At 37.7% G+C, this 16,274-nt stretch overlaps 1 protein-coding gene across 1 annotated transcript in view; it reads right to left on the bottom strand.

The window, feature by feature from the left end:
- Positions 1-12,575: 12,575 nt before the first annotated feature.
- SAMD12 (sterile alpha motif domain containing 12) overlaps positions 12,576-16,274 on the bottom strand; it is a 232,017-nt gene continuing 228,318 nt past the window's right edge. Inside the window, exon 5 of the mRNA XM_077808846.1 lies at positions 12,576-13,005. Within this exon, the coding sequence (XP_077664972.1) occupies positions 12,983-13,005 (23 nt within the window). The 3' untranslated portion in view covers positions 12,576-12,982. The remainder of the gene's footprint in view (positions 13,006-16,274) is intronic.

Raw genomic sequence — 16,274 nt, 5'->3', positions numbered from 1 at the left:
TCTCTCATGTTAGATCAGTCTTTCATGAGCACCAGGAAGTCACAAAAATAATGTAAGGAAGCATAGTTCACTTCAAGGACTAGTTGGTTACTTAATGTAAAATTAAAAGAAAGGGATAGGCACCGAAACAAACTCACTCCACCAATGACTTCCTACTAATCACTGTATCAGCTGACACACAGGTGCAACCCCGCTGGTAAAATTTATAACACAAAATCCCTATGAACTAACATGGAAGTTCCTTGTTCCAAAGCATCAGTGTCTATTTTTCTGTTTCTTCAGGGGCTAATATTTCAATCACACAATAACTGCTGTCTCGTTGTAAAGTGGATCTGAATAGACTGACATATTTACTATGGAAAGAACAAGGGTGTGCTGCACCTACCGTGGTAATAAAATGGCGATGCTGTAGCCACAGTGGAGGCAGTGACTGTGATAACAACAGTGTGTAGTAAATGGTATTACTTAATCTTCTCAGTGGCTTTGATTTCTATTGGCCTGGGATACAATGGGGAGAGTTTTACAGCAGAGCTGAGCTTTTCTGTGAACACATTCTCCTCTCTAGTGAAGATTATGGCACAGAGGGACTTTTTAAAGGATGAAAAAAAGAACACAGCAAATTGCAGCCCAACAAAGACACATACCACAAACTACTAATGGACATAGATTTTTAGATGATCACTTGGTCTGACCTGTACAACACAGGCCATAGACTTCCACTCAGTAACCTCTGTATTAAGTCCCAAAACCTATGTTCGACTAACCTATTTCTTTAATTTAAAGCCTTACAAAAGCAAGGAAATTCAGAATTAAGGTTGAAAAATTTGAGCTGTCAAAATGACAATTTACTAAGAAATTGTAGGTATATTCGGCCATAATGTCACCCTAGAATTTCAGTGTTACTTTTCACTTCCCTAGATCAAGTGATTTAATACATTTTGGTTAAACTTCTTCCTTATACACAGTATGGTTAGTGCTTGTAAAATGTGCCAGATTACTTTTCAATATGGGCTGAATCCTCTGCCCTTTGTACAGAGGTGAATTTCACTCTTAATCCATAAAACAGGTACACTGCAGGCAGCAGAGTGTGCATGGGCTTCCTAACAATTAATAGTTAGTGCTTAAAAACCACCGTGACAGTGTGCTTCTAATTTATTGACATACCAATAAATGACTTAACTCATAGCATAGAATAAATCGGGAGTAAAGGGTATGCAACATAAAACAATAAACAATCCAGCAAGTCTTTTCTTTGTGGCTTCATCCCTTTAGAAGAAACCTATAAACTCCTACAAGCATATACCATAACTCTAGAAAACAAATGCCTCTTGAAAAAAATTGTTCACTTCTCATCTTTAGCAGATTCTGCTGTCAGTTATGCTGCAGTAAATCCTGAGTCACTCTACTGAATTCGACAGAATTACTCTGGATTTACATCAGCGTCATTCTGGGCAGAATGTAGCCCATGGTGTTTATTGGTTCTCTTTATTATGTGTAAGAACACTTCGCAGTTATACGGTGCCTTTAAGGATCTCAAACCACTTTCCAGACATTCATTAAACTATGCTCCTGTCAGGCAGATAAATAATACATTGACCCATTTTACAGATGGGGAAACTGAAGTGGAGAGAGGTCCTCAAAATTGAATTGCAATGAATTGGGTGATTTGGGAATAGAACACAGGAGTTTCATGTCTTCCAATATGCAGTTCTAGCCATTGGCCAGCAGCACCTTCCTTAAGTAGCAAGTGGTGATTGTAATATTGTTGTCCGACAAATTATTTAGGATAATTTTATGTGACATCTGTCTCCTGGAGGATTGACAGACCCTGAGAACATAGTCAACTAACCACAGGACAGGTAAAGTATGGGACGTGGCATCGCAAGCTTCCTCTTCTCACCAAAAAATTCAACCCAAGAACTGCTTGCTGGAGTCAAAAAGTGAGTGTGGTTTAGTTTTCATGCCTTTGGCCTCTTGCCCTAAGCCAGAAGCGATGATGGTTTTCATGATGTGAACACTTGTCCGAAGCAACTGCACCAAGCCTACCAACCCACTTCACAAGTGGTTTTAGGGATTCTTTGGGAAAGGTACATCCTAAGTGTGAGCAATTTATCTCTGAGAATTGTTTTTTGCTGACTTTTGCATATAACTGACTAATGTAGATCAGTCAAATTTTGGCTTTTGATTTTGATTTTCCTTCTACAAAATTAATGATGGGGAGAAATCTAGATGAAAATACTTATTTTGCTGGGATTTATTGTTAAGTCGGAATCTGAATATTTTTTCCTGTTTTTAAATCAAGTTAGTGTGACAATTTTCATTAATAGGGTTTTGGTCCTGCTCACTTTTTTTTTCTTTTTTTTTGGTTCCTCGGCTTCAATGCAAGCAGTATCAAGCTTTGGATTTGTTTAAATCAAACAAAGCACTTTTACACTAGAGTAAAAATTCCATATTTTAATTACATTGCCATGCACAAATGAAGTCAAACAATGCAGAGTACAAAATTGTCCGATATACAAAATGATAAAGCAGATTTCCAAAGCTTCCAGATATCATGCCCAAAGATACCAAAAACTTGATAGTAATTTTAATTTCATAATTAAAACAATTCATCCCCCCAATTTTTTTATTTTTTGTTGACTTTGGAAAACAGAGGAAATATAAAAACAATCAAGTGGAATTAACATTGACAGCCACTCAGAATTGGATTGTACAATGATTCCTGTGTTTTGAGAAAAAATGAACTGCGCTACAGATTAACCCCTTGGGTGCCTGGGAAGAAACAGTGTACATCCAACAAAAAGGCACACTCTTGATTATGCCACCTTATTTGGCTCTGTCTTTAAAAAGTTTAGTGCTGGCAGGAACTGCTCTTTACTGAGACCTATGAGTAAAACAACTCATTGACCCTTAGTGTGCTAGCATTTTTCAGACTGTCAGCCATGTATATACTTAAGAAGAAATTAAGGGCCTGGAGCCAAATCCTCAACTGGTGCAAACTGGCACTGAAATCAATGGAGCGACAGCGATTCAGCTGAATCCAGCTGAGGATTCATAGATTTCAAGGCTAGAAGGGACCACTATGATCATCTACTCTGACTTCCAGCAAAAACACTGAGCACAGAACCTCACCTCCCTCGCATCCCATTCCCCTGTTATAGATCTAGCCCATGATTTTCAAAGGAACTAACCTTGCCTACTTTTCTGTGTCTGAAATGTGCATTCACAAACAACTGACAGTGCCATTATTTGTGAATGCAAATGAGGCCAGGCCTGCAGCCAAATTCTGAAAAGGGCCATGGATTTTTTGGTTGCTCAGTTTAACACACCTTGGATATGATAAGCCATTGACTTAAATTTCTGCAGTGGATGTTCGGCGTTTCTAAAAATCAGGGCCAAGGTCCCGAAGTTGAGCTGCTAAAAACAGAGGTACCCAAAATTAGAGGCTACTTTTAACGTTTTGGCTTACCTTGCCTAGTTTGTAGGAGTGATCAAGTAGTTTCATGTCTACATGCTTTCATTTTTACCTGCAAACAACTGCCTTCATATTTATTTGTGAGTGCAAAAAAGAAAGTCAAGATTTAAAAATACCTAGAGTCTTCAAAAGATTAAATGGCCTGATGCCATGCTTTCCGAAGTTAACAAGCATCTTTCCATTGAGTATAATGAGATCAGACCTAATATTTCAGTATTGGAGGAAATGCTAGCATTATACCATGCTAATTACTGGGGTGTGTGAAATCTTAATGTTGAATGCTAGCTTGTTTTTTTTCCCGATTCTGAAATGCCATGAAAAGGTAGATAATTAATTATTTTACTCATAGCATTTTTCTTTCCTAGTGGCTTAATGCAAAATAAGAGAAGCCATCCTTAGCAGATTATGTCCCATCTTAAAGGGAGCACAGTCATTCATTTACTTCACATTGTCTGATATTGTGTTGTGCATTTCATCTTAATTTTGAGTTGAGCCCAATATACAGTAATAACTCATCAAAAGAGTGCAGCTAACTTGTTCTCTGTGGCCCTCAACTTGTCAGTTTCAAACTTTCAATGGCCTCTAGCAATCAGGGGATTTACACTGCTAGCGTCTGATTGGGCAAAGTGCTGAGGGCCCTTAACTTTCATTCAGGTCTTACAGGACTAAGATGTAAGCTTGTTCACAGCATGGCACAAGATTCTCCCTCTCTCTCTTATCTGGGTCAGTGGAGCTGAAGCCTATTTGCAGGAGGGAGAAGGGTTATAAATGAGTACCTCCTGTGACAGGATTTTTAGCAGTGGTTGGAAGATCACATACTTAAGGCATGGCATTGATCTTAGTGGAGGTCACTCAGATCTCTCTTCCACCCTTCTCAGAAGAATAACATAGAAATAGCGGCTACTGGATATAGCAAATGAGGATCAGGTGGAAAAATAAGAGGACTCTAAACATCCCTTCATCTGCACTAGTCTTGAGATCAGAGCCAGGCTCAATAAGGGAGATCCTCTGCACGGATGTATAAATGCATGCTCCAGACAAACAAAACCCCCAAGCATTCAACCTGGTGGATCAATATTTTTCTCTACACAGTTTTTTATTGCTCATATGCAGTTTTGCTACAGTATCGATCTCCCTTTGCTAAAAATTTGTGTATAGCTATTTTATGTCATTAGCCACCAAATTAAATAGATGAATTCACTGCAAGTGTTTAATAGAAATAATATGATTAGATGTGCAACAATAGCTGCACAGTGGAATTTTTTAGATGTATTCGGTGCATATTCTTCACTTAAAAATCAGAAAGAAGCTTTACTTCTCATTCTCAAGCTAAGCCTGGATGTTGTATAATAATGCTCAAAATCATGCTTTTAGAGCAGAAGCTGTCATTATACAGCCATCTGCAACATCAGCTCCTTTCTTTGTCCAAACTATGACCTCAAACATACCTTTTAAGGACAGTTCTCCTTTGCGGGCTGCAAGGTTGTTCAGAATACTGAAGATGCTTATAAGCTATCACAAACGTAAGCTAGTGACTGCGTGAAATTCATTCCATGGCTGACTGATGTGGGCTAGCATTCTTTAAGGAGTAAATCTAACCCAAACTAATTTCTTTTTATGTTGGATTACAGCAAGAATCCAAAAGATCTTTACCTTCTTGTCTAGGTTCTCGGTTTTAGCCCTGCTTTTTGGTGAAGGTTTTCAACACCAGTCTGCCTACATCACCTTCTGGTAGTTAAATGTAAATACTTTGCTTTTTTTCTTTGGCTGAGTTTAGTTATTGTCTATTCTAAACAACATATATCCTGTTTTCCCCCCAGAATACTGAAGACCTGTAAAAGGCAGGTATTAAAGCCTCTGCTTATAGTACTCCCATCAAAACACTGTTTTGTGAAACTGCCATCAGAAACGGAGTGCTCTGTTACTTATTTTTAAAGTACCAAAATTCAAAATGACCAACTATAAGGGGTGAATCATGCAAAAGCTTTTTTACTGCTAAAGTTGGCGTGCTTACTGCTCAAGTTGGTTAGAAAATTTTAGTCAAAACAGTTTTCCATCAGAAAATGCCATTTTGACTAATCCAAGTTTTTGGTGAACTTGCATCTATTTGAACAAAATTTCCAACAGAAAACATAATTTTCTATATGAAAATAAATCTTTGAAAATTTTGTTTTGGAAAAATTTCAAAACTTCGTTTCAAAACAAAATTTTTAATTCAAAATTTTATTTTTAAATTTTTCAGTGTTATGTTAATGTAAAAATAAAAGTATATCATGACACATCAATAGTAGAAGTGCACAACATGACATATCATGTCAAGATTCAATAGTCACAGTATTCTCTTATTTTACTAATTAGAGGAGCAGCTATTGATAATATCCTAGAAAAATGATTCCAGGCTAACACAAAGCTATTGAAAACATCTGCTCCTCTAATTAGTACATGGAGTGCCTATCTTCTTGTTCAAAGTGTCACACTGCTTCAATACAACGCAAACAGGAGACACTCTGAAGAAAAGAAGAGATGATGTTTTAATCAGCACTGAATAGCGGCAGAGCTTAATGATTTTAAAAATAAAATATAGATTTTGAGTCGTCACAATATGACATGTTAGTAGTACTGTTATTATTTAATGACATCGGTAGAGAGTACGACTGATATCATTAAATAATCAAATATAAAAATGAAAAAACCCACAAATTAAAAAAGTTTAATTTTCAATAAAAATTTTAAAATTTTTCCAAAACAAAAATATTCAGAATGTACCGGCAGAGAAAGTTTCTCTTTCCTGTAGAATACTACTTTCCTAATCCAGTGTCAAAACTCTGCCGTTCTTACTTCTTACTCAGACAAAACTTTCACTGAAGCCAATGATTTGAGTGCATGATTTGGCCCCGAGGTGTTACTTGTAGAAGGACACAGACTTCTTCTTTTTTAATAGTCATTTTGGATCCAGTTCTGTCCCCTTCAATCATGTTCAGTCTTATCCTCCTTTACAAGCAGTCCCACTGACATTTATCTCAAAGTCGATCTGCATACATATTTCTACTACTGTAAGCTAACACATTAAAATCAATAGAATTCTGAGTAAGTCTCTGTAGGTACTTATAAGCCCCTCACCCATCCTCTTACTACAGACAAAAGAACCTTAAACAATAATTGCTGCATCAAACCCATACATTGTATGAGCTATAGCATATCTTTCAGAAAGGCATTCAGACTTGATTTAAAGGCTTCAAGTGATGGAGAATCCACCACATCCCTGTGTAAGTTGTTCCAAATGTTAATTACCTTCACTGTTGAAAATTTGTTGCTTATTTCTAGTATAAATTTGTCTAATTTCAACTTCCAACCATGGGATCTTGTTATATCCTTTTTCTGCTAGATTAAAGAGCTCCCTGCCATCAGAAAATTCTTCCCCTTGTAGGTACTTGTTGACCATGGTCAAGTCACCTCTTAACCTACTCTTCAATAAACTGAACAGATTGAGTGTCTTTATTCTGTCAGTTTAAGGCCTTTTTCCCCAGCCCTCAAATCATTCTTATAGCAATTTCCATTCATAACCCCTAAATCCTTTTTTAGTGTCACTACATTCCAAGATATAGTCCCCCCATCTCATAAGTGTGACCTGCATTCCTTGTTTCTAGATGATGATGTTGTATTTGTCTGTTTTAAAACACATGTTGTTCAAATGAGACCATATTACCAAGAGATCCAGGTCATGCCATTATTCACAACTCCACCAATTCTTGTGTCATCTGTAAATTTTACATTTTATATATTTTTTCCAGATAATTGATAAAGATATTGAACAACATTGGACCAAGAGATGATCCCTGCAGATCCCCTCTCGAAATACCCACAATGGATTGCAATTTCACATTTACAATTACTTTCGAAATCTGTCAGTTAACCAATTTTTAATCCATTTAATATGAGCTACATTGATTTTGGGCTATTTTTAATCAGAATGTCATGCAAGAAGACTAAGAGAGACAAGGTGGGTGAGTTAATATCTTTTATTGCACCAACTTCTGTTGGTAAAGAGAGACAAGCTTTCAAGCTTTCTCTCTCACCAACAGTAGTTGATCCAATAAAAGACATTACCTCACCCACCTTATCTCTTTAATGTCTTGGGACTGACGCGGCTACAACTACACTTCATACAATGCAGGACTAAGTCAAATTACCTACAGAAATCTAAGTATATTATGTCAAAATAGTTACCTTGTCAACCAAACTTGTCATTTCACAAAAATGATATCAAATTTGTTTGACAAGTTCTATAAAACCATGCTGATTAGCATTAATTATGCAAACATTTTTAAAATTCTTTGCTGATAGCATTCCACATCAACCTGACCATGATTTTGCCCAGGATAGATGTCATGATAACCAGCCTACAGTGTCCCAAGTCATCTCATTTACTCTTTTTAAACACAGGCACAACACTAGCCTTTTTTCAGTTCTCTGAAACTTCCCCAGTGTTGTAAAATTTGTTTAAAAACAAAACCACAACATTAATGATTTAGAGAGCTCCATAGTAAATTTTTTAAATACATTTGGGTATAAGTTATCCAGTCCCACACTTTTAAAATGTTTATCTTTAATACATGCTGTTTAACATTCTCTCTAGTGACTGGTGGAATAGAAAGTATTTAATTATCACTGTAAGATCTGACTACACTCTTCTGCTTCTTTCTGACCACAGAACAGAAATATTTGTTGAATACTTATGCCTGTCCCGCACGAGGATTGATAGTTTTACCATATTTGGCTAGTATTGGACCTAGATAATTTGCTAAGATTTCAGTGGTTCATTATATATTTAAAGAATTCCTTCTTATCGTCCTTAACACTACTGACCAAAGATTTTTCGTTGATACCTTTAGCTTCTCTTATCAATCATCTGCATATCTTAAATTCTGATTTGTACACATTGATGTGAGATTCCCTGTTTTTCCATTTGTTATGTATTGGGGTGTTTTGTATTCAAAACATCTTTCCCAAAGTTTACTGTTGATAATGTCAACAGCAACCTTGCTTCTTTGGCTCTATCAACCCTCATTAAACCACAGGACCCTTTTATTTTTAAATTAAAATCTTATATTGATCACAGTCTAGAGATGAGAGCCAATTGTACCATAGCCAGGTATTGAGGGCTTTCATTGAGACTGAGTTTACAAAGATAGTATTTGTTATAAGAGTACAGAGGTAAAACATGCAAGATTTTTTTTTTTCCATATGTGAGCAATTTTTGAATAATTGACCTATCTACTGTTTTTGTTATTTTGTTTTAAGAAAAACCAGCAAAATGGAGTTGGATCTACAGCTCGCATAAATCAGTGAAGCTCCAACAACTTCAATGAAGCTTTGCTGTTTTATACCAGCTGGGGATCTGCCCCACAGCCCTTACAGAATAAAGAATTATGTCACTCTCAAAGGTTAACTCTCTTTAAAATAGTCTGCAGCTGCTTTAAGTCTAGTTGTAAAGTCACAAAATTACTCTTAAAAGTAGAGAGGAAAATAGTGCGAAGAATGAACCTGCTAATGCACTTGGATTGGCAAAACCGAAGCGCTAATAGAGCTTTTGCAAGCTTCTTGCCTGTAAGTCTTTATCTTTCTTAACAAATCAATTAAGTGACAGTTGCAGACAAAGCAAGCAATACAGCTAAAAATAGGGAAAAAAAAAGCACACAACGTATTTTCGTCTGTAGTATAGTTTCCTATGTAGGCTGGTGATTCCTTCGCCCTCCTAGTATAAGAAAAGACATTATCTGAAGTAGTTAAGATGGCTTGGCCTCTGTGAAAACTCCTTAGTGAAGGTCTGATGCTGCAGCTTTTACTCACATATGGGTCCAGGTGAATAAGGGTAGCAGGCAATCGGACCATTCATGGGAGCAAGGCTGCAGGACTGGGTGCTGAGATAGGAGTATTCTGCTAGTGATACTATTATTGTTTACCCGTATTTTAGAGGTAGTAGTCAAGTCTGTGGTAGTTCAATTGCCAGCATCACAGTGGTAAATTTAATGGTGATACTGTGTGATAATGCAAAGTACACACCCACCCACCCACATTGTTAAATTAACCACCATCTCTCTCTCTCTCTCTCCCTCACACACACACACACACCCCTACCTCCATAGGGCTGCTATTCTAACACAATGGCATTAGTCTCCTACTCTGCTTTTGCACAGAACTAATAGCTATGAGCATATTTAAATTCACTTCCTTTTGCAGGAATGAATTTATTCCTTACCTTTCATGTTGGCTTAGTCTTGGCACCCTTGCTGTAAATTAATTATGACTATAGACAGAGCATTCTTTCCATGGATCTATTCTTGGGACCCAGGGAAAAGTGGAGGGGGTCTGCTATTAATAAGGTGTTCAGCATAAAAACATGAAAGCTTTCCATAGCCTCTCACACAACACAGTACTCCGCTCCGTTCACAGTAATGTAACCCCCTTCCTACCCTTATTTATATTACACACTTTTCAGAGGAATGTGTTGGGATTGAGACAATTGTTCATCGGATGTATAATAATTCCATAAATATCCCTGAGGAAGCATGGCCTATTTTCGGAGAGTAACAGTGATTAAACGTGGTTACTAGTTAAATACAAATCAAACATACAGTGAGCTCCTTATGGCCCTGTTCCTGTAAACACTTACACACGTGAGTGGGAGAATCCTTATGCTTGAAGTCTTTCACGTGCATAGGTCTTTGTAGGACTGAGGCCTAAGTAAGTTTCAAGCATAGCGTCAAACAGTGGCCTCCTGAAATCTCTGGAAAAACTCCACTGAATTCAGTTAGACTAGGACTTGGCCCTTATTTTCACATTTCTCAGTGCCCCTAACACTGTGTTTCCCAGATCCTCCTAACTAAACCCCGGGAATCATTTAAAACAAACTGTTTTAAGCGGATTAGTTCAGACATCTTAGTTCATGCCCATGTACTAGTAGACGTTTAAAACTAACATTGATATAAAAACATTTTACCTAACTCATCTTTTTCTCTCACGCCCGTACAGTATAATGATCTGTGACAATCTTAACTTTATCATTTGAATTATTCTAGAATGTATCACTATGTAATAAACTTGAGTATAGTAAAAGAGGATACTTAACATATAAGTATCTCTCTCTCTTTTTGTTTTGTTTTAAACAAACCAATAAAGTTTTTTTTAAACAGCAATAGTAATGTAAGTGACCTACGAAAATGACAGATCTCAGTTCCCAGAATTCATTCTAAATCAGAACAATAGCAAAGGGTTATAAAACGTGCTAAAACTTTTAGTGAAATTCTGCAATGCACATGACCAATTTCGAAAAAAGTCAACTTGCAATACTATGGGCAACTATAAAAAGTACACATTGCTAAAGTATTGCTCTAGCAACTTTGCACTGAGAGGATATTATTCTTATGCCTTTATTGGAGTTTTTTTAACCAATCTAAATTAAAGGCCACAATTTTCAAGAGTGACTTGTGATTCTGGATGCCCGAAAGTTCTGGATGACCAATTTGAGAAACTTTAGAGAGACCTGGTTTTCAGAATTTTCTGAAAATCAGGCTCCCTTAAGGTGTCAAGTTAAGCACCCCACAATCACGAGACAATTCTGAAAATCTTGGCCATAACTAACTGTAATTGTGCTCTAAATTGATATTATACAGTAGCCAACATGCTGATCCTAATTTTTTTTTATAACTGTCCAAAAAGTATATATATTGTTTGCATACCAGGGATGGGTGAAAAGTTCTGACATAAATCCACACCCATCTGACAAAGCCAAAAATATACACTTTGGGTGCACTGGTGCTCTAACTGATTGATCTTACAATCACTAGTAGTGTATAGAACAGCTTCTAAAAGTGTACCACATGAAATCCCTCAAAAATATCCCTTTGTCTTACTGTTATCCCATGAAGATTCATCTTCTCTCCACTGTTGGTATCTAAGTCTCCGACATGGAAGGCTCTCTACAGGTTTGGCAGATGGACTAAGTGTTAGTCCGTTAGGTTGGAGAGAAAGATGTTCTGTGGCTACCCAAAGTGCCATCTTTCATTTACGAACTGCAAGAACCACCAGGCTGGTCCCTTGTGATGCTGCTGACTATTTAATTTACTTCATTGTAAATAGTCTGTTTCAAATAGGTCCCAATGTGAGGGGCGGGATGAAAAGTACTTCCCGCAAGTCCCCGTGGATAAAAACTGTACCACAGCCAGCTGTGACACAACCCGTGATGTCAGCCACTCAGAGACTGAACAACAAATAACAATGCTCAGTTTGAATGCAACAGTCTTGAGCCTGCTACAAAATGCCCAAAGGGTTATTAGAACAATTTACCTTAACCCCAGTTCAGAGTAAAAAAAAAAAAAAAAAAAAAAAAAGTGTTTTGGATAGAAAGAGGAAATGTTAATGGAGGTATCTGTCCTCTATGAGGAGTCGTACAGAGTGGGAGCATCTAGTCCACCTCTCACTCTTTATTATCTTCAAGAGGTTTTGTTCGGACTCTGCAAGTTGCGATTCCCTCCCCCGCACCAAATAGTGATTAGCAGAAGTACCAGAATTTCTCCAGTCTCTCTTGTGTTTAATGTAGACCGAAGCCATAGGCACAATGCATCTCAGAGAAGGGATCTTTTCCTTTACAATTTAATGGGAACTTTACATTAGCACAACAGAAATGTGGACTGCTTGGTTTATTGGTGGGGGCGGGGGACAGCAGACACAATATCCGATAGTCCATTCAACATCCCCTATTCCTGGCTACCTCCATGAGAACTGTTCAATAAGTCTCAATAAAATATGTCTAGTGCATACTTGCCATGAGCAAATCTATCTATGCAATCTCCCATGAATCTGTGAATATAAGCAAGTACGGGTTCTATTTTAGATACAGTCTCAGTGTAGGTACTGAAACATATTTTAGTACTGAAATAAAGAAAATACCTTTCCTGACATGTATAGAATGTGCTAACTCTTCTGTGTGGAGATCACATATAGTTAAACAGAATACCATTAGACTGCATAACTAACATATACAAGACATTTACATTCCTATCGGGGGTGTAATATTGTGAACATTTTTATGGAGGTTGGAGGACTGCTGTAAGTTTTTCCTAAAACATCATCATGCCATCTGCATACATAATAAAATAATCCAGTAGTTGCCATGCTAAAACAGGACTTCCAGTGAAGGGCACAGATAGTCCCCTAAAGGGAACTCACAGTTATGCACAGTGATGAAAACTGGAAACAGTTTTCCAGCTAATGGTCTGTCAATGACCACTTTGAACAAATTAGCACTGTATTTTATGCACCACATTTTAATTCCACAGCAAACCAGGACTTTCCGGAATGCATCATCTTGACTGAATGGTTGTATTTCAGTTAATCTTTCAATTCTCCATGGTCACCTTCTGGCAGTGTCATTTGTTACGCTTTTCACGAAGTAAAGTTCACTTTCATATCACCTGGCAGGACAGAAGCTTTAGAGGCTGGTAGTGTTTATGGAGAAGCCTCTGTTGGGGCTGTAAAAAAACAAAAACAAACAAACAAACAGTAAATATAAGCTCACCTCACAAAAGGCAATTATAACATATTTTAAGAGAAATAACAAGTCAGCAATGTGCTATGCAAATGTACTCTTATTGTAAAGACAAACTACTCCTTATAGTTCAGCTTGTCAGCCTGGTACTCCAATAAGCTGTCCCCATCACCCACATGCTTATTGCTCAATCAGTTCCCTGGAAAAAGGTCAAGTTAGGACCAACAACAAAGGGAGTGCACTCTTGTACATGATTTAATCAGTTTTACAAGGATCTAGCACCATGATATAAACCAGCATGAAAAGTTTCGGCGATCCAAGTCCTGCAAAGCAGGGCCTTCTGCTTGTAACATCACTGGTCAGGACTGCCTGCTTTACTGATCCCATTATATTCAAATCACTGGAAAGATTCCTTCAAATCCAAACACAGGGCCTGGATTCTCCTGTCCCATTGACACTGGCCAAGGGGAGCCAAAGCTGTCAGACACCAGCTGGGAGATATAGAAGTAGCTTTGCTTCATGCTCGTCCCACTCCCTTCTGCTCTTTAGACCCTTCCCCCTGTGGTGCCCATGGGGCTTAATGGGTCATGGGCGGGGCAGACGAAAGATGGAGTGCAGCTCCCCCTCCTCTGCTGAGGGCAGGAGTGCTCCCCATGATCTCCCCTCTCCTTTGCTTCAGGGATGTTGATAATCAACTTGTCAATAATCAATAACCAGTTAATCAGCAGTCAGTAAATGACAGGAATTGTAATTGCGTTTATATATTTAATGAATGGCAGGCTCTCAAATTCAGATTTGGTTAATAGTAACAGAACTCAAATAAGTCAGCATTGATTGGATTTATTAATCCAATAGTTAGCAAAGACAGCACATGCGCAATGACACACACAAATACCAACGGCTATGGAAGACCTTTCCTGTAGTTTGACAGTCTGTGTCCAGCCTGCCGATGTTCTGATATTAACCCCAAAGTGGTGTTCCATTTATTTATTCTGTTCTGATATGCACATATGTATCGATATAGAAATGGATCTGAAAGCCTGTGAACAGGGTGTGCTGCGGTGCTATGAACATCCTAGCAAGACTCCAATCCTTGATACTGTTTAGTCCTACTTCTGGCAGGCAGATCATGATTCCACCCTGCCAGACCAATCAATAGCTGCCTATTGGGTTCCTTGTTCATAGTCAATAATCAATTATCCATAATTTGTCAGGAATCAATAACCAAAAATCAATAACAATTTTAATTGTGATTATAGGTTCAATGAGTAATGTTCCCTTGAGCTGAGATTTATTTAATAATGACAGACTTTAGATAAATCCAATCAAAGATGATTTATTAATTAAATAGTTAGTAAGACAGCCCATACAAATCGAGATATATAATTACCCACCGCTGTGGATGACTTTACCTCAAGGCTAATAAACTTGTTATGACAAAAGATAGAAACTTCTTTAAAAAAAATTTATTTTTAGGTTTAACAATTAGCAGAATAACTAGCCAAGCAAAATACAATATTTGTCTGTAGTACACTCATAGCTATATTAGAATTTAATAGTTTATACAACTTAAGAAAAGGCTATGATCTTATTAATATTATTTTACATTAATATTGAAGTTTCTGCCTTATAGTTTTTTCTTCCTTCGGACAAAAAGTTTTGATTCATAGAAAAAAAAACTTTGTAGTTAAATTATTCACCGAGACAGAAATACATGGAGATATATTTATAACTGACATTTGCAAAAAAATTGAATTGATGTTACAATAGTATAATAATGGCTATGACCCCAAAATAGTGTGCACCACAAAAAATGTTTTAAGTTTTATATTATTTTCCTTTAGTTATGTTAAAAATGCATTGGTTATTAGCTAAAATTCTTGCTAAAATAAAGTGCTTGGTGGTGGGGGAAGGAGAAGCAGTGAAGTTTTTCACAGACATTGTGAGTGCCTGTGTTTTAGGAATTAGCATTACACATGTAGAACTGTATAATGCAGTGGTGGACAACCTGCGGCCCGTCAGGGTAATCCACTGGTGGGCCACGAAGACAGTTTGTTTACATTGACTGTCTGCAGGCACTGCCGCCCATAGCTCCCGGTGGCTGCGGTTTGCCGTTCCCGGCCACTGGGAGCTGCGGATGGTTGATGTAAACAAACCGTCTTGTGGCCCGCCAGCAGATTACCCTGACAGGCCACGTGCGGCCCACGGGTTGCCCATGACTGGTATAATGTAACCTTAGCAACTCCTATAGTGGACTATAAAACAATCCATGACACATAGTTAGCATACGAACCAGTCACCTCCCATTCCTGATCAGCTCACACCCACTACAACAGCAGAGAATACCTGTGACCATCCCTGATTCTTTAAGATATCCCAGGGGTTGGAAGGAAATGATAAACTTATGAGTAACAGGCTAGTTACCTTTCTTTCCACCAGATGCATAATTAAGTACACAATCATCTACAAAGATGTTGCAATGCCCTGAGGTGAAACCCAGACCAATTAGTGTTTTAACTGAGAAATTACAATAATATATTCCCACCCTTGATATACATATTAGTCCTTTAACATTAAGCCTAAAAGTTCTTGTAAGAGCGAAAGGTATTCATGTCATACAAATATGTAATAGCATGAGAAAAGCCAAGGAAACTCTCAATCAGTTGCTGCACGATGGAGATGTAAAAACAACGAGGAGTCCTTGTGGCACCTTAGAGACTAACAAATTTATTTGGGCATAAGCTTTCATGGGCTAGAACCCACTTCATCTGATGCATGGAGTGGAAAATACAGGAGCAGGTATAAATACATGAAAAGATGTGAGTTGCCTTACCAAGTGTGAGGTCAGTCTAACGAGACAATGCAATTGACAGCAGGATACCAAGGGAGGAAAAATAACTTTTGAAGTGGAAATGAGAGTGGCCCATTTCAGACAGTTGACAAGAAGGTGTGAGTAACACTAGGGGGAAATCAGTATTGGGGAAATTAGGTTTAGGTTTTGTAATGACCCAAGCACTCCCAGTCTTTATTCAGGTCTAATCTGATTGTGTCCAGTTTGCAAATTAATTCTAGTTCTGCAGTTTCACGTTGGAGTCTGTTTTTGAAGTTTTTTTGTTTCACACAAAGCTGGACAAAAGTGAGCTTTAAGGCTCTGATTGTGACAGGTGATCCTGGGTGGCATTGTATTGTTTTGTCACTTAAGATGTATGGTTAAGCAGCAAAATAGCCAAAAACAAATGTTGTGTATGCTAT

This window comes from Eretmochelys imbricata, chromosome 2 (genome assembly GCF_965152235.1).
Source record: "Eretmochelys imbricata isolate rEreImb1 chromosome 2, rEreImb1.hap1, whole genome shotgun sequence".
NCBI classification, from domain to species: Eukaryota; Metazoa; Chordata; order Testudines; family Cheloniidae; genus Eretmochelys; species Eretmochelys imbricata.
The sequence above is the reverse complement of the archived record's forward strand: the minus strand, read 5'-3'. Positions and strand labels throughout refer to the sequence as shown.